The 26,161-nt window shown below is 43.4% G+C and overlaps 1 protein-coding gene across 5 annotated transcripts in view; it reads left to right on the top strand.

The window, feature by feature from the left end:
* The window catches only part of Runx2 (RUNX family transcription factor 2), a 127,361-nt gene that overhangs the window by 65,880 nt on the left and 35,320 nt on the right, over positions 1–26,161 (top strand). For 3 of the 5 annotated variants that reach the window (XM_055612416.1, XM_055612408.1, XM_055612441.1), the window contains exon 4: positions 6,771–6,944. The exons of the other annotated variants lie outside the window; for them this stretch is intronic. In XM_055612416.1, the coding sequence (XP_055468391.1) occupies positions 6,771–6,944 (174 nt within the window). The remainder of the gene's footprint in view (positions 1–6,770; positions 6,945–26,161) is intronic. 5 annotated transcript variants of the gene reach the window in all.

Below are 26,161 nucleotides of genomic sequence, written 5' to 3'. Positions count from 1 at the left end.
GGATGGTGCTAAATACATTCAGGCTTTATGATGCACCCTTCTCCCTGCAAACACACACCTTTTTGGGCCTCTTGGGCATCTTCGGCCGTTTGGGCCGCTGTCAGGATAAGAGGTTAGAACTAAAGGGCCTTGTTAATCTGCCCCAAAACCGATGCAGAATAATAGCTTTGCTGATGCATAGCAGATTTACTCTGGAAAAAGAGGTGCGAGCCTTCTTTCGCCTAGAGGACCACTGTCACAATATCCTGGAGCTGTTACATCCTGTGGTTTCAGACCTCTTAGAATTGGAGTAGAGCTCATCTGTCACATACTTGGTGATGACATAATTAGCTAACACCTCCCCAGGCACTTCTCTGCTCCAGGGAAGCCCACATGTGTGACAGAGGAGGTTCAAGAGCTTCCAAATAAAATTTTGCAGGTCAGGAAACCTGCCTTTAGAGGGAAACTCTCTCTACACTATATTGCATGGTTTAAAAGCTGAGACCTAGCCTGCAGTTATTAAGTGATATGAAGGAGGATGTGCCTGGGATTAGATCAACATCGCATGTTTGACATCATCTGGTCTCATGCGATATTTATCTTGTTTCTGTCACGTACCTTCCAGCTAGCTCTCCCCTTTCTTCTCTGCTTATCGGAATCTTGGCCCTAGAATGGCCATAGCGGTCTTGTCAGTGAGTATTTCCTTTTAGTCAAAACCAGTTACTCCCTTGTGCCTTCCACATTGCCCTTTATTGTCACATTTATTTTGTGATGGAAGAGCTTACAGCCATGCACAAAAAAATATTACATCTAATATAACTGCAGCTGCTTAGCACCTTGTATGTTTATTTTGCCATGCTTGCTTCATCCATTAGTTAGCTGAAATCTTTTCAAGTGAGCACTAGGTACCATGACATTTGACCCTTAAGGATATGCCAGTGCTCCTGAGAACATAAGGGTCACACAAAGAATGACTTCTTTAATATTTTAAATGGATCCTATTCTGCAGTTCTCAGTTGATCTCCCAGCTAAACACCTGCACGGTTACCCTCGCCTCAGCCATTCCTCTGTCACACATACTAGCTGCCTTTCTCTTCCACTACACCACGGGCTCCTTGGAGGCAAAGATACTATCTCACTCCCTTTCGTAACTCTTCATGCTTATAATGCCCAGTGTGGATCACACATGGTAGATATGTAATGCACACGGACTGGACCAGATGAACCTAATGTGGACATGTTGCTTTTTTTGTTTCATATTAAGGTGGACCCAGACACTCCACAGCATGCTCTTTATGAAAAATCCCCCATCCAGTCTTTTTCTAATGGATCTGACCTCCTGGAGGAGGAGCAATCTAACTGGCCAGTGTTAACTCGAGTGGCTAGACAGTTAGATACAGCTGGAGGGAGGTTGTGGCTGGGGGAACGTTATTCTCGGAAGCTGTGTGGCATCGCTCAATGTCTTAGTTATGAAAAGGACTGAGGTGGGTCATGCTATAGAGATGACTTTTATTTTCTTTGCTCACAAGAACACACTTGCTGGTCTCTTCATGCCAATTTTAGATGCCTGATTTTTGAAAGCAGAAGTTACAGTGGCCGGGTTGCTAGCCTTCATGTGTGTAAGGCTCAGCGGGGCTATTAACTATGCTGTGGCCCAGGGGCTTAGCAGTTCCTCATGTGTCTTTGCTTGTAAGCATGTGTGAACGCTGTGACCTTTTGCTCATGCTTTATTCTTGTGCCCTTGAATTTGTTGCAACAAAAGTCATATTCACCCAGGCACACTGAGACTTTTTGAAAGAAATCTTTTCTGAAAACTACTTTTTCCCCCCTTTTTCCATTTAAAATTCACTTTGGATATGATCTCCCCTGAATGAATTCTGCTGCACTGTTATATTCTAAAATAAGCTAGTTGGCAATGGGAGGGAAGAGAACATTAGGCCTGTGATCAGGAAATCCAAGCATTAGAGACACCACTAACCATGTGACTTTGAGGAAGCCATGTCCTCCCATGGGGACCCAAGGTCCTCATCCATAAAAGAAGTACACTGGGGCTGGGGAGATGGCTCAGTGGTTAAGAGCACTGTCTGCTCTTCCAAGGGACCCAGGTTTGACTCCCAGCACTCACATGGCAGCTTACAACTGTCTGTAAGCAGTTCCAGGTGGTCTGACACCCTCACGCAGATGCACATAAAATAAAAAATTAAATAAATTATAAAAAAAGAAGTACACTGCTTTAAAATGACATCTTACCCTTTTATCTCTCTAATTTTAAATGGGTTTCAACTTAATGGTTACAGTGAGAGAAATGGGAGTTTTTCAAAAAGCAAGTGAGCTTTAGTGTAAATGAATGTCCATTAGTCCAGTTTCCCAGGAAGCAGTAATCAGGGCCTGTTTCTAAAGAAAGGCTTTGCCTACTGACTTTGTTATGTTGCAAGAAAACATGAAGCATCTTTAAGGGATGGTATTGTAGTATGATACACTGTACCAGTGTATCTTTCTTCCCGTGAAGGTGTTTCTCTGAAAGGGGAGTCTACTCACATCTTCATTCCTTGCCTAAACATTTATTGAGCACCTACTGTACAAGAGGCACAGAGTAGATGAGAATCCAGCTGTACACAAGGGACAAGGCCTTCATTCTCATGGGATTTTGAGTCTTTGAGGAGGGACAAATAAATATACAAGATAATTACAGATTGTGACAACTGCCACAAAGGAAATAAAGAAGAGCTGTGCTCAAAAGGGTGGGAACATGTTTTGGTTATGGGAAACTGGCCAGGCCTCTCAAAGGAGGTGGCATTCACTCTAGATGTAAGCAATAAGAAAGAGTGGGGCATACAGAAAAACCAAGGTTTTTATCTCAGGAGTAGAGGGAAGTCCTGGCCTGGGAAACTTCAGAGCAGATAGTACCAGACCCTCAGAGACAGGCGGGTAGGCTCCGAGACTAGGATTGTACCCAGAGAAACGCAGAGAACCAAGGAGATAGGAGGCATCAAGACAGAAATGTCAGGACATGGGGCTGGTCTGTGTGTGGGTCGTGAAGACTAAGGAAACACCTAAGTTCTTGACTGTAAGCCACTGAGTGGCCAGTGATGTTCACTGGCATTAGGGGCTATATTGGAACAAGAGGATCTTTTGGGGAGACTCAAGAATTCCATTTTGAGCATCCTGCATTTAAGATATATCCCAGGGAATCTAGCAAAGAGGCAATGGGAGAGAGAGACCTGGAACCTCAGAACTGTAGGGCTCCATCTAGAAACAGAGGAGTCACTGGTGTGAAGGTGGCATTTGTGCTGAATCTCAGACTACCTTGGACCGTTGTTTTTCATTCCTGCCTGCATATTAGATCACATGGAACTTTAAAAAGAGAACTTTCCTCCAGAACCTATTCTAAGATTTAATTTAACCCATCCACTATGGGATCCAGCTACCCATACTGTTCAGAGCTTGAGGGAGACTTCTCCTATTCAGCCAGTCTAGAAGATTGACTGGAGAAGGTTCAGTTGGATAGGAGGTTCCGGGACTGTACTTTCATATAGCCCTACCCATACATACGTGATTTGAATGATCATGTATTTTCACGTGTGCGTGCAGGTAGGTGTTCGTGTGTGTGTGTGTGTGTGTGTGTGTGTAGAGGTCTGAGGCTGACATCAGGCTTCTTCAATTGCTGTTCACCTTAGTCACAGAAGCAGGGGATCACACTTTCACTGGAACCCAGAGCTCACCAGTATGGGGTAGTCTTGCTAGCCACTCTGCTCCAGAGATCCCCTGCCTGTGCCTTCTGAGTGCTGGAATTATGTGGGGCTCCATGCTCACCCACACTTACTGAGTTCTGGGGATCTGAACTCTGGTCCTTATGCATGCATGGCAGGTGGGTGCTTTATCCACGGAGCCACCTCTCCAGTTCCTAGAGTCTTCTCCCTAGAGCAGTAACCAAAAAGTCACCCACTCTTTGCATCTGCCTTCTGCTTGGAATAGCTCCTCTTTAGGACCAATTACTCTGTCCTTGTATGAGTCTGTGATTCCTTTGTGTCCTGTGTTCTTAGGTTCTGAAGGGATTGCCTGGGTGCTGATGTGGTTTAGCGGCAGCCACTATTTGTCATGGTTGAAAGATGAAGAACCTGTTTGGCTTTTGTTTGGCATCGTGCTGTAAGAATCTTGTTGTGGTTGTGGTGGCTGCTAGGAGAGGAGAGAGAAACACGGAAAATGTACATGCTTTTATAAATTGGCATCCTCCAATAGAAACTCTGTAGATTACTCTTGGTTGTCTATAGATTCATGGTAGCTGTCTTTGAGGATAACTCTAGAGTCACCGAGCCTGTAAAAATTTCACCTGATCCTTAAAATTTTCACATTCAAGGGCTATTCAGAGAGTCCTTTCCTCTTGCCTACATTCTCCAAATAGGAACAGGGAAGAGTAAATAAAAATGTGCCCATATATCCACACATGCTGACCTCACATCCCAGTGTATGAGAGTCTGTGTAAGATCACACAGCCTTCTCTCCAGCCTTCAGGAATTTTGCCACTCCAGAAAGTAGCTTGTTAAGAAAATAGCTTAAAGGGCAAATCCATAAGCTTTTGTAGCTGTGTCAATGAGAGAGGGAGAGAGAGACAGAGAGACACAGAGACACAGAGAGACAGAGACAGAGCCAGGAAGAAGAAGAAAAGAGGACAGAGATTCCATGCATCTGACTATGAGAAGTTCCTGTGTAGTAATTCCCTGATTATGAAACTAGTTGGATCCAGGGAGCTGTACAGATAGGAGTTCAATATGGCAGGCTACAGCCATTTATTTACAGTAATGGGTAAGTTATTATTTTTGTAATTGAACTTTGGCTACTCTTTCTACTTAAGTTGAAAACTAGCCTTGATACCTCCCTGGGCTTATGTCTTAAGTGTCCTAGGGACTTTGAGTCACCAGAGGCAGCTCAGAGAGGAAGTCAACATTGATAGGACCTCATGATGAGTAGAAAGCTCACTTTACATGGGTTAGGGCTGTAGCTTCATCCTAGGCAAGAGAGTTAATAGTTGAGGGCCAGGGCCTAGTTACCCTGCCTGGGCAGATTTCAGTCACTTCATCTATGAATAATTTATTAGTTGGGGGTCTAGGGCCTGTTTCGAGTCACCTCTAAAAACCTTTAGGTTTCTCAAATCTGTTTGTAATCTGTTTAAAATGGGGGAAAACAACAATTAACAATGAATTTCCTTTGTTTTTTCCTGATCATGTTTTCAACTAGGTCTAGTCCTTCTGTTACATCCAATGCCCAAAACATACACTGACAGGAAGTAGGGTGGGGGGTGCGTTTCAGTTAATGGGCCCAGTTGGAACACGCTTGGCTGTGGAGACAGCTACACTCATATTACCAAGCCTTGGCTTCCTGTCTGTTTTCTTTGGGCTGGGTAGGCAATGAAAAAGGAGACAGGAAAATACATTTTGGGGCAAATAAAATAAGGAATTTGTCTCATGAAGACAGCTTATAGCTGGAGAATTCTAATGCTCAACTTAACCCTCTCCTGACCCACTTATCCTTCTTGTCCTGTACGCCGGGGAAGGTAAGGTGTCATACCGCTTAGGGTAGTGACTGACCCCCATTGCCGAGGCTATTTCTACTCAGTGTTTGGTGTTTTGTTTTATTTCTTTTCTTTCATGAGTTATAATACAAAGTCCCGTAGGGTAGTCATTGTTCCAGCAGCGTTCCTCGAATCAGCTCCCACTGTTTGGGCATGTGTCCTAAAGCGATGAGCAGCAGACAGGGGCTTCCTGGCACAGCTCTGCCATCATGGCGGGTGGACAGCCGCACCCTGCCGGTGCACCAGGACACGACTACAGCCCTTCTATTGGATGAGCTTGTGATTTTTGAAGATGTTTCAGCACGTTGATCTGTTTTAATTTGCACATTTCTTTAACACCCAGATTTTCTTTGCTTTACAACTTGAATAAGCCAAAAGGAAGAAGAAGGGGGGGGGAAGGTCTGTCTGTCTGTACGTCTGTCTGTCCCTACCCCCTCTCTCAAATAATAGGTTGACACATTCACATTTGCCTGTTTATTCCAGCAATGCTTTCTGCTTTCTCACAGCTACAGTAGTAGACTTAAAATAAAATATATTCTGTGTGATTTAACAGGGTGCACTATATGCTTTGGGGCTTCGGCATATTTCAAAATATCCAGACCCCCCCCCCTAGACAATTTGGCTTTCTTTTCTTGTGTTTCTTCTCTGTCCATCCTCTTCCCACCCCCTTCTCTTTCCTTCCTTCCCTCTTCCTTTTTTACCTTTCTTCTTTCTGTTTTTCTTTTTTTGAGTTTTAATTTTTCATCAAGGAATAGGTAGGCAGTTATAAGATGAAAAAGAAAAAAAATGACTATAGTCAGTATGGAAATTGGTCTTTGAAAAATGTGTTTGCCCCAGTTTTGTGACAGTGTAGCAGACTCCTTGAACTTTCAGATGAGGCTCCCTCTCCCATCATGAAACAAGAAGGGGGGATGCCCTGGAGTGAGTGGTCAGTCTTCTCATCTTTTCTCTGACAGGCTGGAGGAGGCACCCCGAAAGTCCTCTTGAGCTCTTGACTTCATGTCACCCTTGGGACCCTCAGTACTCCATATATAGACAGAATTAGGAAGGCCTGCCACCCCACAACGCTTGAAGAGCAGTGTGCATAGACGCATCGTAATAAATACCAGTATTGATAACTCCTTGGCTTAACCCACCCAGTATGTATGTTCACATATCTATTTAGCACGGTCGATTGTTCAGCTAATTAATATGCTTTTATTTTATGATTTGCTGTTTCCAGGGCACAGACAGAAGCTTGATGACTCTAAACCTAGTTTGTTCTCTGACCGCCTCAGTGATTTAGGGCGCATTCCTCATCCCAGTATGAGAGTAGGTGTCCCGCCTCAGAACCCACGGCCCTCCCTGAACTCTGCACCAAGTCCTTTTAATCCACAAGGACAGAGTCAGATTACAGGTAAGACAGACGCATAGGTTTCACTTGGAGTCCGGCAGGCTGGGGGTGAGGGGCTACCAGATAAGATGTGTTTATTTCATGACTTCTGGAGCTGCGGATTGGCTTGTGAAAGAATTAAGATGCGAAGATCCTGATTTCTTCCTTTTTGTTAAGACCATTTTGACACTGAATAACTTTGGGATAAAGATGAAGGTTTCTACCAGTGCTGTGCTTTGCAGCGATGTCACGTACAGTCTGGCGGGCTGGGAAGAGCTGTGCTCTGGGAGAATGTGTGATTTAGACTCTTTATTATATGCAGGGGGTGCAGGAGACAGCCTCACACCCTCACCGTTAGAAGGCCAGTGGTACTGACTTGGACTCTGATTTGAGCTTAAATTTCTTACATGTAGAACTGTTCCATTTAGTTTGCTTCAAAGCTGCCCAGGGCTGACAGGAAACCTTGACTGGTAGCTGTGAGGCCCAGGCAGTGAGTAGGTGCACAGAACCCCCTTCGGGTTCACGGGGAGCTCCGGTTCTCCACAGCCCATTTTTTTTTTTATATGTTTCCGTGAGCTGCTCGCGTTGTTTCCTCGTAACACCAGCACCACACCGTCGCCGGTGTATGGTGCGTTAAGACCCCAGCTCCTTTTGGTTTTCTCCACCACTGGTGCAAACACGGCTCTTAACTTTAGGATCTGTCTGAGTGCTCTTAGGTCTCATTGACAAGAGTGTGTGGACCGTGGCAGGTCTTTTTATTTGCATATCAAAAATATTGAGAGGTTAAAAAAAAATTATATCATCCACTTGATGTCTTTGCTGGGTGTTGACCAGACTGGTGAGAAAATGAGTAAAAACAAAACATACAATAAACCCTGAATGTGCATTTGTTGTTGTTGTTGTTGTTGTTTTTTGTTGTTGTTGTTTTTCTTTTTTTTAATGGCTAGGTTTTCCTCTGTACTGGGTATCCACAATGGTCTCAAAACATAAATATTCATGACCTACCTCTTTCTACCCTCCTGCCCATGTTAGGCAAATGTATTCTTGGATATTTCCTTAGAGTGGCCTTTTCTTTCTGTGGGTATGTTTAGTGAATGTGCTTGCATAAGCACGTGCTTAAAAAGTAGTATGAAATTGTAAAAAGAATGAATAGCAGCACTAGTGAGCACAGGGTATCTGCATCACAGAAGGATGTTAGTGCTCTATAAAGAATGCCATGTTTTAACCTGTATAAAACTGTAAACAGTATGTGTGAAGCGAAAGACTAAAATGTGTACTAGATGTGTTGGTGACAAAAGGACAAGTCACACTAGCTTGTGAACGTTACAGTTTTAAAGTACTGGACTTTAGCTGATGAAAATTTGAAATAGACATCTTACAATAACTTTTAGACTGTGTGTGCGTGTGTGGGGGTATGTGTTTATATGTTATTTGCAATCATGAATAATTTTATATACATATATTCGTACATACATACATAGTATGATTTGGTAACCACTAGGCTACTTAATTTTTTCATTTCTATGTTGTAATCTTTGACTATTTGTTAACATATTCGTGACTAATGGTTTCAATATTTTACTTACGTTAGTGTGTGAGTTTGCCTGCATGTATGTATGTGTATCATATGAATATGGTGCTCTCAGAATCCAGAAGAGGGCAACAGATTCCCAGAAACTGGCGCTGCAGTTGGCTGTGAGCCACAATGGTGCTGGGACCCTAAACCTGGACCCTCTATGAGACCAACAAGTGCTCTTCACTGCTGCGCTGTCTTTCTAGCTTTCTGCCATAGGTCTTTAAAATGGCTCTTTGAGCCTGTCTGGTATTACAGTCACTTAAGAGCCTTAAGTCTAAAAGCCACGTCAAAGCTCCAGAGGCCTCGACCTAAAGGTGCTTTAGGTGTCATTAAGCCAGGGGCCACTTTTAATAGCACCGTTCTGTAGAGATTTGAGAGCGAGCCTCTGAAAATGCAGGGGCATCTGGGGGTGGGCAGAGCATCTGAGCAGGTCAGGAGTGTGACCCTCCTCTGAAGAGTGGGCCCACCACCATTGGCAGCTTCCCTCCATCATCCTTCCTCTTGGGAGGGTAAGGAAGGTCAAGCTCCTTGCTTGCAGTCGCTCAGCACATTAGTTGCAGAAACATGAATATTCCCTGGGTATATTTCTTAAAATGAAAACATGGAAATCCATAGGTACTGGTAGCCTCTTAGAAGTCCATGTTATAAAATATTAGTTCTTTATTTGGGGGCTACGGTAGTCGTGGGATTAATTACAGATCAGTTGTTTTCACCGTCTTCCTCATCTTTCTCTTCTTGTCGCAATAGCTTTCCTTCAGCTTCCCAAATGTGAAGGTGTTCACAACATCTGTGAAATGCTCTCCTCTTGGTTGTGTGAACTTTCTTTAGATGTTGTCACATTGTTAGAGAAGTAACAAAAGTACCTGCACATAGTCAAGGATACACCATATCTCTGAACCCAGACAAGTCAAGTAGGAAATCTGGGAATACCCAGGGCAGTAGCTACAAAATGGTGAATGGGCAGATTTAATCTCACATTCATTCCTTTGTTTATTTAATAAGTGTGCTTATGTGCATGCCCCTCCCCACCCCACATGCAGAAAGCCCCATCTTTGGCAGTGCAGAGGGCAGATTAAAGCACTGTCCTTCATCTAGTCTAACTTAAGAGGCTTATTTGCCTCTTGGCCCTCAAGCATCACGCTTTTCATAGTAGTCTGTCTACTGATGAGAGTGAACTCCTCCTAGGTCTCTTCACTCTCTTCCTGAGGAGGAGCCCTGTCAGAAGGCTCCTCTCCATTCGCTGAACGTTCGTAGGGATGCTCTTATCTCCTGGCTTCTGTGCGTTTGTGTTTTCTACTGGCTATCGTGACTTCTCCAAAGCAGAGCCTCGCTAGACGTTAACCCCATGAGAACCCAAGTGAGAAGGAGTTGGTGCAAAAAAGGACTAGTATGTCATGCTTTTCTGGTTAGCATGGGCTGCGCTTTCTTATCTAGGCCGCTCTTGCTTTCTGAAGGTTAAAAGCGGCAGAAATGACATTTCTACGTGACACTGCACCATCACACTGTTTTGTTTCACTCCACAAGGAGTTGCTGCATGACTCACGTTCTTTTTTTTTTCATTTTTTAAAATTTTTATTTTTTATATTAATTACAGTTTACTCACTTTGAATCGCAGCTGTAGCCCCCTCCCTCATACCCTCCCAATCCCTCTCTCCCTCATCTCCTCCCATGCCCCTTTCCAAGTCCACTGATGGGAAAGGGTCTGACCCTAGCCTATCAGGTCTCATCAGGACTGGCTGCATTGTCCTCTTTTGTGGACTGGCAAGGCTGTACCCCCTCAGGGTGGAACAAGCCACTGAGTTCATGTCAGAGACAGTCTCTGTTCCCCTTACTAGGGTACCCACTTGGAGACTGAGCTGCCATGGGCTACATCTGAGCAGGAGTTCTAGGTTATCTCCATGAATGGTCCTTGGTTGAAGTATCAGTCTCAGAAAAGACCCCTGTGCCCAGATTTTTTGGTTCTGTTGCTCTCCTTGTGGAGCTCCAGTTCCCTCCAGGTCTTACTATTCCCCCCTCTTCTTTCATAAGATTCCCTGCACTCTGCCCAAAGTTTGGTTAATGAGCCTCAGCATCTGCTTTCATACTCTGCTGGGTAGAGCCTTTCAGAGGTCCTCTGTGGTAGGCTCCTGTCCTGTTTCCTGTTTTCTCCTTCTTCCAATGTCCATTCTATTTGCTTTTCTGAGTGAGGATTGATCATCTTACCCAGGGTTCTTCTTCTTGCTTAGCTTCTTTAGGTGTACAGATTTTAGTATGTTTATTCTATATTATATGGCTAGTATCCATTTATAAGACTCACATTCTTGAGACTTGCCTAGAATGGTAACTTCTTCCCAGTATTTTATATCTTCATTCTAGTTTGTGTAATCTTCTGTTCAAAGATTACACAGTACCTGCCTCTCTCTCTTGTTTCTCTTGAGTTGCTATCCCCAAACAGCATACTGTGCTCTTGGTTGTATGACCACCTCAATAGTTCTTTGTCTCACCCAACATCAAAGGCAGATGACTTCTTCAGAGTCCCAGAACAGCAAAATGAAATTCAAGGAAATCATTATCATTTGCTGTTTCGTAATTAGCTTTTTCTAATGTCTCTTGAAGTTCCTAAGGCCAAAGGTTCTAGCCATGTGGTGGGCTGGCTTCTTTTGCTGTGCCAGGCTGGTGGTGTCACTCTGTTGAAGTCTTTGATAGCTCATGTTCTTTCTGCCTGAGGGACCAGGGCCTCCCCACAGCTTCCTGAGGAAGTTGCTTCCTCCCCACCTCTTTTTATCAGTCTGACATCTGCTGCCTGTCTCTTGGCACCAGGAAACACCTAGCCTGTTGCAAACGTCAACCCCTTTTGATTCAGCATGTGGCAATGGCTGTGGAGGTGAGGACGCCATGCAAAGAGGCCATCCCTCAAGACAGTTGCCACTGTAAATTCTCTGTATGACAGTGATATATGAAAGTAATTCTGGTGATTCAAGCCCTTGGGCTTGGTAGGATGGGGCATGCATCTCTCTGCTGGGAAGAAAGTATATTCTGCTATTATTATCTTCAGGAGATTATCATTCAGGAAGTCGAGGAATGCTTAATGTCTGTTGGGCATTATTGTAAATGAATCAAATAGATGCAGTTTCTGTGATGAATTTTGTGCATTTTAGAAGCGCAGTGTTTTATATCTGCATTCTGGCTTGTGTGATCTGGGCAAAAATGTTTTTATAACAGGACCTGGCTCTCTCTCATTAGCTTACATTTCAGTGACATTTACAGCCTGTAAAGGAACAGTACGAGCATACAGATATCATTTCAAATCCTAAGAAGATCAAATGAGGCACCTGGTGCAGAGCAGCTTGGGAAGGGAAGGGATTAGCTTTGCTGTGAAGTTGGGAAGGGCGTCTTTGAAGACAGGCCTGTGAGGAGTGGGATGCCAAGTGGCGGGAGAAGGCATGCGAAGGGGATGAATCCGAAGAGCAGGCTGACATGATGTTACCAAAGGCCGTGAAGGAGATTCTGTGTGCACTGAGGTGCCCCTGACAGATGTGAGCCAAAGGAAGGGTGTTTTCTAGTCACTGGCCTGTTGACATGGCACCTGTGCAAGTGCTCTGTATAGGGTGCATTCCATAGGCTGAAGGCAGAGACAGACCTAAGACTCAGGCAAACTCAAGGTGCTGGGAGGTGATCACGCCAATGCTGAGGGAACATAGGTACATAGGAATGTTTGACATCCAGGTCAAACGCTTTTTGATCTAGATAGCTGGAGGATAGTGATGTCGTTTTCTGATATGGGGAAGACCGGGGGAGTGTGTGAGTTTATTAAACATTGTGTGAAAATTAATTTTCCACACATGTGAATGCTGGAAGGATACAGGCTAGGTGTTTTGTTTTGCTTCTGACTTCCATTTTCAGTGCTTCTTCAGCCAGGAGTAGATTCTTGAACATCTACTGGGTGGGCCGTCATATTATTTACAGAGTTTTTCCCCTTGTGGAATGTACATGTCATTTGAGATTTCACTTGTAGTTTCTTTAGTAATATGTGACTGTATTCCTACTTCCCTCTTTCTCTGGCATATTCTCTCTTTCTGTTTATTGTTTTCCCAAAGACATTCTTTCATCCAGACTTGGATCAACGGTCGCCACCTCTGCCAGGCCTCTTCTGACCCACTCACCAAGTCAGGCTCTCTTGCCACCTTGTGTAACTCTCCATTACATCACATTCCACGTGGGGACAATCACTTTAATACACATTGTTTCTTGCATCAGACTTTCCACTTTTCGAAGTCTAAGGCCAAGTTTTATTCATCTTTGTGCTCCTGTTGTCTTCAGTAATGCCTGTGGCTTGATGACTTTTGGTTTGGTGATAAATGAATAAATAGGTCATTGGTTTCTTCAGGAAATATGACTGAATATTATCCTGGACTCAATATTTTTACATTTCCTATTTGACTGGGTTCATATTAGCTATCATTTAGTGTTGCATGTCAGGAACTAGGCATTGTTCCAAGGAGGTTAAGTCACACAACTTTCACAATGGGTCTTTTAGGTAGGTGGCATTGCTGTAGCAACCAAGGGCCAGAGGAAAAAAAAATAATTCACCCAGGATCCTACTTACAAGTATTGACTGTTAACTATAACATTTAAGAAAAAAAAAAAAACCACATAGTTCCAGGGCCTTGCATTCTTAATTGCCACTCAGCCATTCTTCAGTCGAGTTGAATATTGTCTTGGGTGCTAGAGAAGACACATTACTTAAAAGGATATCTCTGGAGTGTCCGGTCCATACTGTAAAACACTTATTGATGCCTTAAGGTGATTCTGAAACTAACATACTTTGTAGATGGCTGGCGTCCTGTTTCATTGTTACATTAGCTGTTTCTGAGTTTCCGATTTTCGGTGGGCAGTTACCTGCACCTCCATCAAACTGGACATGTCATGAACTATCTAAGTGACACGTGTCATGTGTAAATGCTTCCCTTCTCTTCTTTCCACTGGGTATTATTTAAGATCCCCCTAAAAGAGATACATTAGGAACATCTGATGTACTCTTTAATATGCAACACAATGATGTTTAATTATTAAAGTACAGTTATATAAGTCATGTGTTCATAGTGATACTTTTAAAATAATAACTGGAGGGAAAAACAGTTTGCGAGACAGTCTAAGGTGGTCTACATTGTATGAGCAGTTTCCTTGATCATCTTCCCCCACTACAGTGTGATTCTGCAGTCCTTCTAGTCCCTCGGGGGAATAGAGCTCCTTTAGAAATGAAGAGACTCTCCAGCCAACTACGCCAGTGGGATTAGCCTGTGAATGGTTGGCTGAGCTAGGCCCAGTCCACTATGCTTGTCCTCAACTATTTACCAGTACAATCCTCTCAGAAATGGGAAAGGATAGCTGAGTAGTTTGTGTCTCAAATTACCATTCTCTTCAAGTGCCGAGTGACCACATGGTTCTGTAATGGAAATTGAGCCTGGAGGTGACATGGACATGGGTGGTGGCAGTGGCTATGAATGTGACTGAGAAGGAACCTGAGAGAGGCTCAGCAAAAGTGGCTGCAGGGTTCTACCAGTGTGGACATGGAGAGGGAAGTAAGCCAGTATGTCCCTGTGACCCAGAGGCACCATGGAGCCTTAAAGAGCTGGGGCCACCAACTCAAAGACACACCATTGGAAGTAGTTTTGTTTTCCATTGGTGGTACTGTGTTTGAGTTTCTGAGTTCACTGCAGAGTCCTGCCCTGGCTTCTTCCTTTGGGAGCTTTTGGGCAAGAGTATCCAGGTAAATAGGCTTGCTTGTCTTGCCCATATGTGCACCGGAAATCTCACTGGAGGAAGTTGCTGATCCCAATTCTTATTTTTTAAAAAAAGAACACAAATCCTGTGTGTAAACACTGTCTCAAGTCTATTAGCTTTGGGAGGCAGCCTTTGCGCTCCGATCTTTAAAGAGCAAGGCTCCTACAAGGGGAGCGGCAGTTACAGGCTTATGCTGTTGCTTAGCCTGCCAGTGATGTCCACAAAGAGGCTTCTAGAAAGTGCTCTGATTTGTGTCTGGTGGGATTCCCCTAATCTCTGAAGATTCTTCTAGAATCAGAGAGGAACGATTATCTGAGAACAATCAATTTCTTGTCCCAAAGACTTGTCTTTGTACATTCTTGTTTCTGGACCAGAAGACCCACAGCTGGCATCTGGTTGTGACAAGAGGGACTCTGCTTGCTACATCTTCCTTCATCCTGTTCGAATCCGTCTTCAGGTTTCTTTCCAGAGAAAGCATTGGTTTACTCTCTCCATTCTTTTCCAAGGCATCATCTTTTTCTCTTGTAGTTTCATGTTGGTTTTATGTACACGTATGTAATATATGCCTGTACACATGTATGAATGCTATCCCTCTCTACTAGTTGCCTAGCGACCTTGCTCACCACAGTTTCTTTTCAGTGATGGGCTGCAGGCCAAAGGCTCAGGAGACTCTTTTGGAAGGAAATCTACAACTAAAGGGCAGATCCAGGAGAGAGGCTGCCAGGCACATCTGCCCTGGGTACCCTGGAGTATGCTTTGACCATCCTTAAGTTTTTGGAGTTCCTCCCAGAGACCTGCTGTGCATTGCCAGCATGTCAGATGAATGACAGCAATAATTTATTTATGTATTTTCATGCTAGAAACATATCTAAGCCATACTTAATATATTGAACATATAAAATATATGAGCATATTATATATAATAGTTAACACTAATTCATATGTAATATATTATCATTTAATATATGAAAGCATACTCCGGGAATAAAGTTGCATGAGTCTACTCATTTTTTAATATCTCGTTAAGTTACAACGGCTTTGTTCAAATGGGATTTGCTTTGTAATAGTTTATAAACAGTGTGCTTTAGAATTTAAAACAACAGCCGTGGCAGAGCTTGTCAATGTTGCCTTGTTTAGTGACTAAGAAAATTGGAGCCTTGAGGAGATTTTTCAAAATCCACAGAGCTGAAGTTGGAAATCTATGTGTCTGGAAGGGAAATTTGATGGGGTGGTTTTAAGTGGGGAGGGGTTGGAAGGTTTGGGGAGGGATGTTAACTTATGTGTGAGATGTTACCAGAGTGGATGGAGGGAGAAAGGAAAAAGACTTAAGAAATTATTTGATTTTTAATTACTGATTGTGGTAATGTCACCCCATGGCTTGCAGTCTGTGGGGAACACTGCAACTGTGTGACCCCCACCTCTGTCTAACAGTTGACCAGAGCAAGCTTTGTGCTTTTTCATTTCCCTCTTCCATGTTTGTGGGACTGTTCCCTGGTTCAAACCCTTCATCCAATGGTTATTTATTCCTCACACCTTCACCTTCTGTGGAGCTTGGGAAGATTGCTTCTAGCCCTTCCAGGCTGTGGTCACGATAATGGACAGAGTTAGGCCTAGAATGCTATTAGACAGATGCCTTCTTCAAAGCTGGCTATGGTCTGAATTCACGAGGACCTCTTGGTGACCTCCTGGTGACCTCTTTACACATCACATTAGAAAGAGAGCACCTACCTTGCTGTGATTCAGGTACACAGTGGGCAGGTGAGCTTTTCCTACTTGGTGGCCCTAGGAGCCCTAGGGGCAAGTCTTAAGTGAGCCCCTCATGCCTTCTGAGTTACGTGCTGATCAAGTGTGAAAAGCGCCTTGTGCAGAGGCTTTTGAGCAGGACTTAACCATTTTCAGTGGACCAGGAGTATGCTAATACTAACGATGGTTTCCGAATATTAATCAGAACTTAGAGTTTTACCAACAACAAGGACATGTTGGGAAAGAGGAAGATGAAATAAAGGGCTAAAAATCCCATTATGTGTTGCGTAGTAAACTCTGAAGGCAAAATAATTTAGCGATGTCAAATGGAATCTTAAAGTCAGAGAGTAAAGTAAAGATCACCAGTAAGTAGAATCGGTGGTAGGCATATTTGACCCGTGCAAGGAGGAACTTTCCAGATGCTGCTCTGTCAAGCAGACAACCTCTTGCCTGTGGTTGCCATTAATTCTTGCAATATCACAAAACATAACTCATTTTGGAGCAGAGCTTTGAGTTTACCTAAAGCAACAGACTGATCTTCCTTATCGTGTTGCCTCTCTTGGGCTTTCATTTCCTCTTCAGCATGTTTGTGTTGCTCTTTTATCTAAAAAATATTCTCCTTGATAGGGAAGATTAAATCAAAATGAGACAGCATAATTTTACCTTCTAACTGTCATGAGTGAAAAAAAAATATGCCAATTGTTCTCATCTTTGCTGTATTTTAGTATTACCTGGGGGAGACTGTTAAAAGCATTTTTCAACTTTAAATCAGAGTATATGGAGGAGGTGAGGCCAACAATTCCCTTGGTCTAACATTCCAGGGTCACCTTGCCCATCTAGAGTTGATCCTAACCCAGCCCAGGGCGCCTCAAAGAGCCTCATTCTTACAGTCAGCTCATGTGTTGAGCCATTTAAGTGTCTTCTGCTTGTCTCTGGGTTTCCCAAGTGCAGCCCCTGAACTCCACCGTGGTGTTCATTTAGCTGCTGTTTTCCCTGCATGCCCTTCCCTGTGTCCGGCCCCCCAGCTGGATTTCTGCCCTTTTTCTGTTATGATGCTGTCAGAGAGAGATTTTCAAATGCACCACTGACTGTGCCACCCCATTAAACAAACAAAGCAGAACAAACAAAAAAAAAAGCAACCTGGGATGACCTTCCTTGGCACCTAGTGTGATTCTAGTGCAGGCCAGTAGCTTCCGCATCACCTGGCCCCTCCCTGCCACTTCTGCGTTCTCCTCTCAGGCTGCCTTTCAAGCTTTTGTCAGTCCCCATAAACATACTGTCAGATCCTCAAAAACACGATGCTGTCTCTTTCCCAGGAACTAGATACCTGCTGACTCTTTGCCCAACCCCTGCTAACCCCACACAATTGTTCTTCTGGGCTTCTGCCTCCTGACCAGGTCTTGGCTTACTCATCATGACCTTAGGGAAGCTGTGCCCGGTTTCTCCCAATCATTTGCTCCTGTGGTGTCCTGGATATCTCTGTCTTACAACTTACCACAGTTACATGATGATTTGATTGACGCCAGTCTCTCCTACCCGGCTCTCATCCCCGTAAGATAGGAACTGCTAGCTCTATTTTTATCTGTCACTAATATTCCTAGTGCCCAGAGTAAACAATAAATAGTGTTCAGTGAATGACCAAGTGCCTGGGAGGCAATTTTTTAGAACCATGGGTAATCATCATCTATCCGATAATAAATGTTATCGTGCCCTCGTTATAACACTCCCGGTCCTTTATCTGACCAATTTAAACCCATATTTACTACAACCACATGGATCAGAATTTATTATCACACTCCTTGGCCAGTCGCACATCCCAGTTACAATTGTGAACACACCCCTTTGTATCTTACCCCTTTTCTTTTGTTAACATTACCACCGAGGTCCGGGGTGTGAGAAGGCCAAGGCCACTTAGGTGTGACATGTGGCAGAAGCTCCTGAGTCTTATTTTGGGTTGTTTTAATAGGAGCAGCCCCTCTTTTTCCGTATGACAGTTGCGAGTCTCACACAGCCCAGTGTTGGCGTCAATGTCGATCAATGCTCCTGGCATCTCCCTGCTTAGGCACACAGCACATTTCTGGTTTCCTTTTTTCACATCATGTTCTAGGAGATGATCCCTTGAGCTGCACCTACCATTTCTTATCCCCTTCCTTGCTATTGTCTCTGGGGATTTACTAAGTCCCCCTTTCTTACTGTTTAATAACTCCTTGCCATGCCTACATAGCACCCAGTTTTATCCAAGTAGCTTGCTGCTCTTGCCTCAGATTTCCTTTCATGGCTCTCTAAATCTGTTGTGTTGGTGTCCTGCCAACTGATTCTGTTTTCTACCTTGCTTGGTTTGGGAACCTGATGGGAAGCCAGAATCCTATTCTCAGGCTTTCTCTAGCATGAGCCACATTTTGATGGAAGGCACCTATCCTTGTTGTTTCCCATTAGCTGTCTTTTATGGTCATCTCAAGTCAGCGCTGCGTGGCTTCTGTCATTTCTGTTGCACTTGTTAGCCTCAGGAAGAACAGTGTTGGGAGCTCACTTTCCTGAGCAGGAACCACAGGATTTTATAGGTGGGAAAAGCTTTCCCAATGCAACACATATCCACTCTTACTTTGAGAGAACAGCAAGAATCTGATGACTTACGTTACTGATCTGCGGTGGCACACTCACATGGAGGAAGCTATTCGTGCTTGGCCGTTTGTTCGACAAGAAGATCTGAATAGAGTAAGGCTAGCACATTCTGAAAACCCAGGCTAAAACATAGCGTGTAACCTTGAATAGTCCATGTACATTGTTTGGAACTAGGAATTTCAATGTATGAGAGTATGGGTGAGTGAGAAAATACGTTCATTGTGAGAGAAATGTGTTGGGAAGAGGACAGTGATTGGCTGATAATGTAATTGGCCATATTTGACACTGGTAGTTAGTGGCCAAGAGGTGTGGCTCTAAAGTAGACTCTGTTTACACTTCAATTTAAATAGTCCGTTTTTCTCAATAAATACCTGGGCCTCGCACAGCCCTACCTGAATACCGAGTAGGGAAAATGGACGAATAAGAGGTGGCAGCATGGTGGGAGCCCATAGTTGTACTCTTCATCTGTAGCTGTGGCCACTGCACACACACTGAATGGAAATCTCTGCCCTTGGCATGTTTTATACAAGACAGTTATACAATTCTGTTGGTGCTGCCAACAGGAAGCAGCTTTGTGTGCTAGTTCAGGCTTTGCCCATGGTTCCCTGTTTCCCCTGTTCTCTGTGTAAAGCCTAGTACCATGTCCAGGGTGTGTCTCTTTTTGATTCTTAGGAAATCCAACCCTTTACACATTCCTGTATGACCAAAGTATTTATCCATGGGGACTGCTAACCCCAGCCTCGTTCCTCATCTCCCTTCTACTGGGATTTGAAAAAAAAAAAAAAAAAAAAAAACCCTCTCTGCCTGTCCCACTCCTTCCCCTAATGGAATTCAAAAGTTCCACATGCTTTCCTATAACCGGTTCATGGGGGCTCTCCCTCGTGTTTCTTATTCTTAGTGTCTACTCTTCAATCATACAGACATGACATTTTTGTCTTCGTCCTTTGGTTATTTGTGAATATGACGAAGGCAGAGAGCCCCTCGCATATCATTTTCGGGAGTGCGCTGCCACTCTCCAGTCTAGCTCCACGAGTACAGCCTGCTTCCCTGTGGTCCTACCTTTGCATGGATGACTGCTTGCAGTTCTGTAGGTGGAAGTCAATCACCTGAGTCACCCCTTTCCAGGTGCTGTATTGCTCCTGGGTCTGGCGTCTTCTGTGCTGCTGTGTTCAGGGTTTAGAGAGGAAGGCAGAGTGCACACTCCTTAGGAACTCAGGGATGAGATAAAGGCATACCAGTGACAGTGGAGATCTTAGAAATAACGCGCTGGCTTTGGTGCTCCATGGCTCGTTTCTAACCTTGAAGTGTTCTTGAGAACACAAATACATGCTGGGGATAGACTGCCCTATTATGTCAGATGCTTGGTTCTTCTCCCCTCCTGCCTAGTTTTCAATGAGAGTTTAACCCAAGCTGTTAGTAGCTGCTCTCTTCTTCCCAAGGAAGGCACGATTTTCTCAGGACACATGAGCGATGGGTAAATGTCTGCTGGGCATTCTTGGTGGTGACTCAGAACTCACTTTCTTTCTTTTTTTTCCTTTCATTTTTTTCTTTTAGAATAAATTTTTTATTATCATTTATTACAATTTATTCAATTTGGACCCCTCCCTCAGCCCCTCCCAATCCTTCTTCTCCCCCTATGCTCCTCCCCTAGTCCACTGATAGGGGAGTTCATCCTCCCCTGCTATTTGAGCCTAGCCTATCAGGTCTCATCAGGACTGGTTGCATTGTCTTTCTGTGGCCTGGCAAGGCTGCATCCCCCCAGGGGGAGGTGATCAGAGAGCCTGTCACTGAGTTCATGTCAGAGACAGCCCCTGCTCCCCTTACTAGTGAGCCCACTTGGTGACTGAGCTGCCATGGGCTTCACCTGAGCAATGGTTTTACGTCCTCTTCATGCATTGTCCTTGGTTGGGGTATCAGTCTCTGCAGGGCTCCCAGGGCTCAGTTTTGTTTTTTATTTTGTTTTGTTTTTGGCTCTGTTGGTCTCCTTTTGGAGCTCCTGTCCCCTCTAGGTCTTTTTGTCTCCCCCTTCTTTCATAAAATTCCATGCCCTCTGGCCAAAGTTTGGCTATGAGTCTTAGCCTCTACTTCCATACCTCAATCAGTAGAATCTTTCTGTGGCCCTCTGTGGTAGGCTCCAGTCCTGGTCCCTGTCTTCTCCTGCCTCCAATATCTATCCTTCTGAATGAGGTTTGAGCATCTTCCCTAGGATCTTCCTTGTTTTTTAGCTTCTTTAGGAGTATAGATTTTAGTATGTTTATCCTATAATATATGGCTAATATCCACTTATGAGTGAGTATATACCATGTGTGTCTTTCTGCTTCTGGGTTACCTCACTCAAGATGATCTTTTCTAATTCCCACCATTTGCCTGCAAATTTCATGATTTCCTTATTTTTAATAGTTGAGTAGTATTCCATTGTGTAAATGTACCACAATTTCTGTATCCATTCCTCCTTTGAGGGATGTTTAGGTTGTTTCCAGATTCTGGCTATTATGAATAGAGCTGCTATGAACATGGTTGAGCAAATGTCCTTGTTGTATAGTTGAGCATACTTTGGATATATGCCTAGGAGTGGTGTCTGAAAAGCTTCTGTAAAGGAAAGGCCATTGTCATAAGAACAAAATGACATCCTACAGATTGGGAAAGGATCTTCACCAACCCTATATCTGACAGAGGGCTAATATCCAGACTATATAAAGAACTAAAGAAGTTACATAGCATCAAATCAAGTAATCCAATTAAAAAATCTCTGTAGAGGAATATAGAATTTCAGAGAAACACTTAAAGAGATGCTCAACATCCTTAGCCATCAGGAAGGTGCAAATCAAAACAACCCTGAGATTTCACCTTACACCCATCAGAATGGCTAAGATCAAAAACTCAAGCGACAACACATGCTGGAGAGTTTGTGGAGAAAGGGGAATCCTCCTCCATTGCTGATGAGAATGTAAACTTATACAACCACTTTGGAAATCAATTTGGCGCTTTCTCAGACAATTAGGGGTAGTGCTACCTGAAGATGCAGAACTCGCTTCCATTCCACTGGAGGCTCTTCTCTCTGGTTCCATCTGCAGCGTCTCTGGGAACCACCCACATCTCTGCTGCTCTGTCCCATTTAATCACTACGATCCGATCCATCACACAGTGCCTATACAGACAGTAGGTCCATTATTGGAAAGACTTGATTTTTCTCTCTCAAATTTATGTTACAGGTCAAATTGGATTTTCAGTTCCTGCTAAACTCCCCTTTTTTGGGTAGAGGTGGCAGGAGTTTGTGCAGAAATAGAGATGGAATGAAAATGAAATATATTTGAGATAATTGAATATTTCATATTTCCCAAGCACTAAAGAGCATATGCACATAAATGCAACACTAAAGATTTTCTTTCTAAACATTAATATTTGCATAAAAACATTCACACTTCTGTAATGCAGGGAGCAACTTTAGGCGCTGGTCTTGAATGTTGATACATAAAAGAAATGAATTGTAGTTTGAAAACATCGTGAGAGTGCTGAAAGCTTAACCACAGCGACTGGAAAGATGGCTCAGTGGCTAAGAGCACCGCCACTCTTCCAGGGGACTCAGGCTAAGTTCCCGGCACTCGTGTGGCGCTGTGCAACCATCTGCAACTCCTGCCATCTTCTGGCCTCCTCGGGGACTGTATACATTTAGTGTACATGCACACATGCGGGCAGAGACACACATACACATGAAAACTAAAATAAACAATGAATAAATCTTTAAAAAAACACACCAGGTTTTATTTATTTTTATATCTTCTGTGAAATTGCAGATGCATCTCATCTGTAGTTGCTGGTACCCTAGATGCCATCTCTAGGCCATGCTTGATACATTTCATGCTTTGGAGCTTCAAAAATCAAGACTATTCTTAGTTTGGAGTCACAGCTCCTGATGCTTTCTTCCTGTTTTGAAGACCCAGAAAATAAGCCATACCATGTGGCTGCAGTGGGTTTAAGCAAAGGAACGCAAGGCTGAGCTGATTCATGGTGACTCCTAAGGTCTGTTGCACAGTTAGGTCCTGTATTGTCCTGTATTGTGACTCTAGCCCTACCTGCTCTGACTCACCTGAGGTCAGAGTGAATCTCAGAAGGCTCAGGTTTCTTCAGGAAGTACAGTTCAGAAAGCTTTTATGAGATCTGGTTAAGTGACTTATCTCCACTCCACTAACAACTGTACACACACATACAGAAACATATAAACATACAAAAACACATACACACATGTACATATACAAACACACATGTACACATACACATATATACACACATACAACATACGCCCATACATATGCACATACACACATATACATACACACATACATCGTAACAATAATTAAGTTTACGCACTCTTAGGAAACAAATATTTTAGCCATTTTCCTCCCACCACAAGACTGGAAAATTGGAGGCTATCCTATTTGAAAGCACGGACTTTCTCTTTCTGAGATGAAACCAAGTTCAAGAAGGAAACAGGGTCAGTGTTAAAGATGGTTGATTTAGGACATCTGCGCAATGAGCACAGATGCAGTCTGACCACATGCTGGGCTCTGTTACACACACATACTCTCTCAATCTTCACAAGTTTGAAAAGGAGATGTTTTGTTTCTCCGTAAGTTGCTGATGAAATTGAAGCTTAGACAGGCGTGTCCTTTGTCCAGCCAGTGACCTAGGATTGGCATCCATGAGATCAATGGTCTGTTCGCTCATTCACCTAGAGTTAGGTAAGGCCTGGGTGGCGGTGGGGGCTGCTCAGCACACTCCCTTTCAGATAAGGTCATTGCTCCTCATACTCAGTCTAGTGGGTACACCACGGTACTTCTTACAATGTATTCTTCTTTAGTCTTTCTCCTGTCCCCGCCGCCATTGTCATACAATTTTAAGACGAGGACTGACCTTGAGAGAGATTGGCTGGGCAATAGCCAATCATCTCAGTGACAAAGGACAAAGCACCCTTCCCTTGTTTGGTGTTAGTGAGAACATTTTTGGGAAAGGCCTCCACTGAAAACAATGTTGTTCTTTAACGAACCATCCTAGTTGAGATCTGGCAGGCTGAAATTTTATGTGAAACTTCCTCGGTATAATAACTCTTTCATAGCTAAAGAGAGTTTTAGAATGATTGATCACAACATTTTATCATTCTGGTATTTATTCAAGCCACCTGGAAGTTCACTGTTGAGTGGCTTGTATGCTTAAGGCGTACATTTAATTATACCATCTGATCTCAGAAATATTTAATAGCTGCACGCCAACTCAGATAGTCCAGAGAGTGGTAGAGTCAGATTTTTATTCCTTTGATAATGATGCCGATTTGCCCTTCACTGTGTATTATTTGATTTTGGCTGTGAGGGCTTTAACACAGAGATGATAGTGCCATCTTCATTTAAGGTGAGAAGCCCTAAGAAAGACATCCCAGGTCATTAGGTAGAACCTGCCCTCATGAGCTGTAATAGCAAAATAATGGTTTTCACATCGATCTTAAAAGTTATCAAAATGCTTTATTTTCATCTGGTTTTCCAAACACAACAGTAGTTATGATTGTATTCATTTTATAGCTAGCACCTCTTATCTGCTTAATAGGTACCCGGAGAGGCAGATAAAGTATCAGATCTGGCATAGTTCCTGCTATGCTCATGAAACCCAATCAGAATCATTACTCCCATTTTACAGATAAACCACTGGGGCTAAGAGTTTACATGACCTACTCATCACAGTGGGGAGCTGTAAACCTCCACTCCCTTTGTCTTCATTTGCCTCAGCATGCTACTTCCAGACAAGGAAACTGAAGTCTGCTCATCTAGCTGATGTCATATAACTTATAAATAGTGGACTGTCCCTCCCACCCACATTGTCTCATTAGAAGGACAGTTCATTTCCCACTGTACTGGGCTGTCTCTCAGCACAAGGAGAATGACTAAGGCTGCATGTCACAACCAGGGACCCTTAGTCCCTTTGTGATATGTTTAATTATTACAGTCATCCCCTGCATTTTGTTGTAGTTCCCCCCTCCCCCTCCCAGTTTAGGTGAGGAGGACTATTATGCTAACTCACTGTCGCCCTTGAGGACTGGATACACAGGTCAGACCACTTGCTGAGGAAACGGTCCGGTGTGGTTAAATCTAGACTCTGTAAATCCAACTTCTGTTCCTGCAGAACCCCCTCTTGTAGCCATGTGGTGGCTGTCCCTTTCATCTGTCGAGAGTGTGCTTGAGTCCTGTCCCGGCCTTTCCGAGACAGTTCTCCTGCTCTTTAAGGAACCAGCCCCTCTCCATCTGAAGATGATTTCCATCTCTCTAAATAGTAACTCGCATTTGTGGTGGGAGGCGAGGAAGTGTGTCAGTATCTGTGGATAACAAGGACCAGTCACTCGAGGTTGAAGGGCTGCCAATCTGCGTAATCTCAACCTTGGGAGTTTTAAAGCATAGAGATTCATTATTTTTAATCATCAAGTATCTTTTAGCTTTCTGATGGAAAGTTTATGTTAGAACAGTACTACTCTCTTCTTGAATTGCAAACTCAGGTAAATGGTCCTTAAACTTGAATTGGGTGTCCCCCTTTCCGTATCTATTAATGTCAGTAAACTTCAGATAAATATCCAGATGTATTTAATTATTTCCACTCAAGGAAGTATGTCCTATTTAGATAATCTTTAAATAAATTGTTTCCAAACTGAACAAATAAACAAGGAATAGCTGAAACTCAACAGCTTCACTGCATAGAAAAAAAAAAAAAAAAAAAAAAAAACCTAAGAGGCTTTAAAAGAGGAAATAGCCTAGGAAAAATCCATGTCTTATTATGTACTCCTTTTTATTTTGAGAAATAAACCTAAAATTGACTGTTCAGATTTTCTTTTAATTTCACTGTTCATTTTCTAAGACTAAGAGTCAATGGGAGAAGTTTATACCTGCCCCTAATGCACTCTACTTCTGATGTGCTTTACATAGGGAACAACCATGAGTGGTTTTTTGTTGTTGTTTTAGTTCTGTTTTAAGAAAAGAATGCTAAGAATGAGGGGTGGAGAAATGGCTCACAGACGAGGGTATGCACTGCACTTTAGAGGTGTAGGGGTCTAGTGCCCAGCACTCACATTGGATGGCTTTCCATCCTCCTGAAATCTCAGCTCTAGGAGATCCGATGCCCTCTTCTGGACCATGCAGACACCTGCTCTCATGTGAACACACATACACACACACACACACACATACTCACATACACACACACACACATACTCACATACACACACACACACACCATTTAAGAATTAATCTTAAAATAATGGGCGGATATGTGCTGAAAGTCTTCTGTGTAGTGTTCTCCTAAATAGTTTTTTCATGTGATCTCACATTCCCATGATCAGGTCTTTATAATAGTCTCTTTATGGATGAGCACACCTAGGCTCTGTGTGGTCAAGGCCAAGGAGAGTGTGGAAATTCTCTCTCAAAGCTAATTCTGACCCAGTTCTAAACATTCCAAAGCCTGTCTACATTCAAATATACCAACTGCCCTGAAATAAAAAAAAAAG

The sequence above is a fragment of the Psammomys obesus genome, unplaced genomic scaffold (genome assembly GCF_907164565.1).
Source record: "Psammomys obesus unplaced genomic scaffold, mPsaObe1.curated_primary_1811, whole genome shotgun sequence".
Lineage (NCBI taxonomy): Eukaryota > Metazoa > Chordata > Mammalia > Rodentia > Muridae > Psammomys > Psammomys obesus.
The sequence above is the reverse complement of the archived record's forward strand: the minus strand, read 5'-3'. Positions and strand labels throughout refer to the sequence as shown.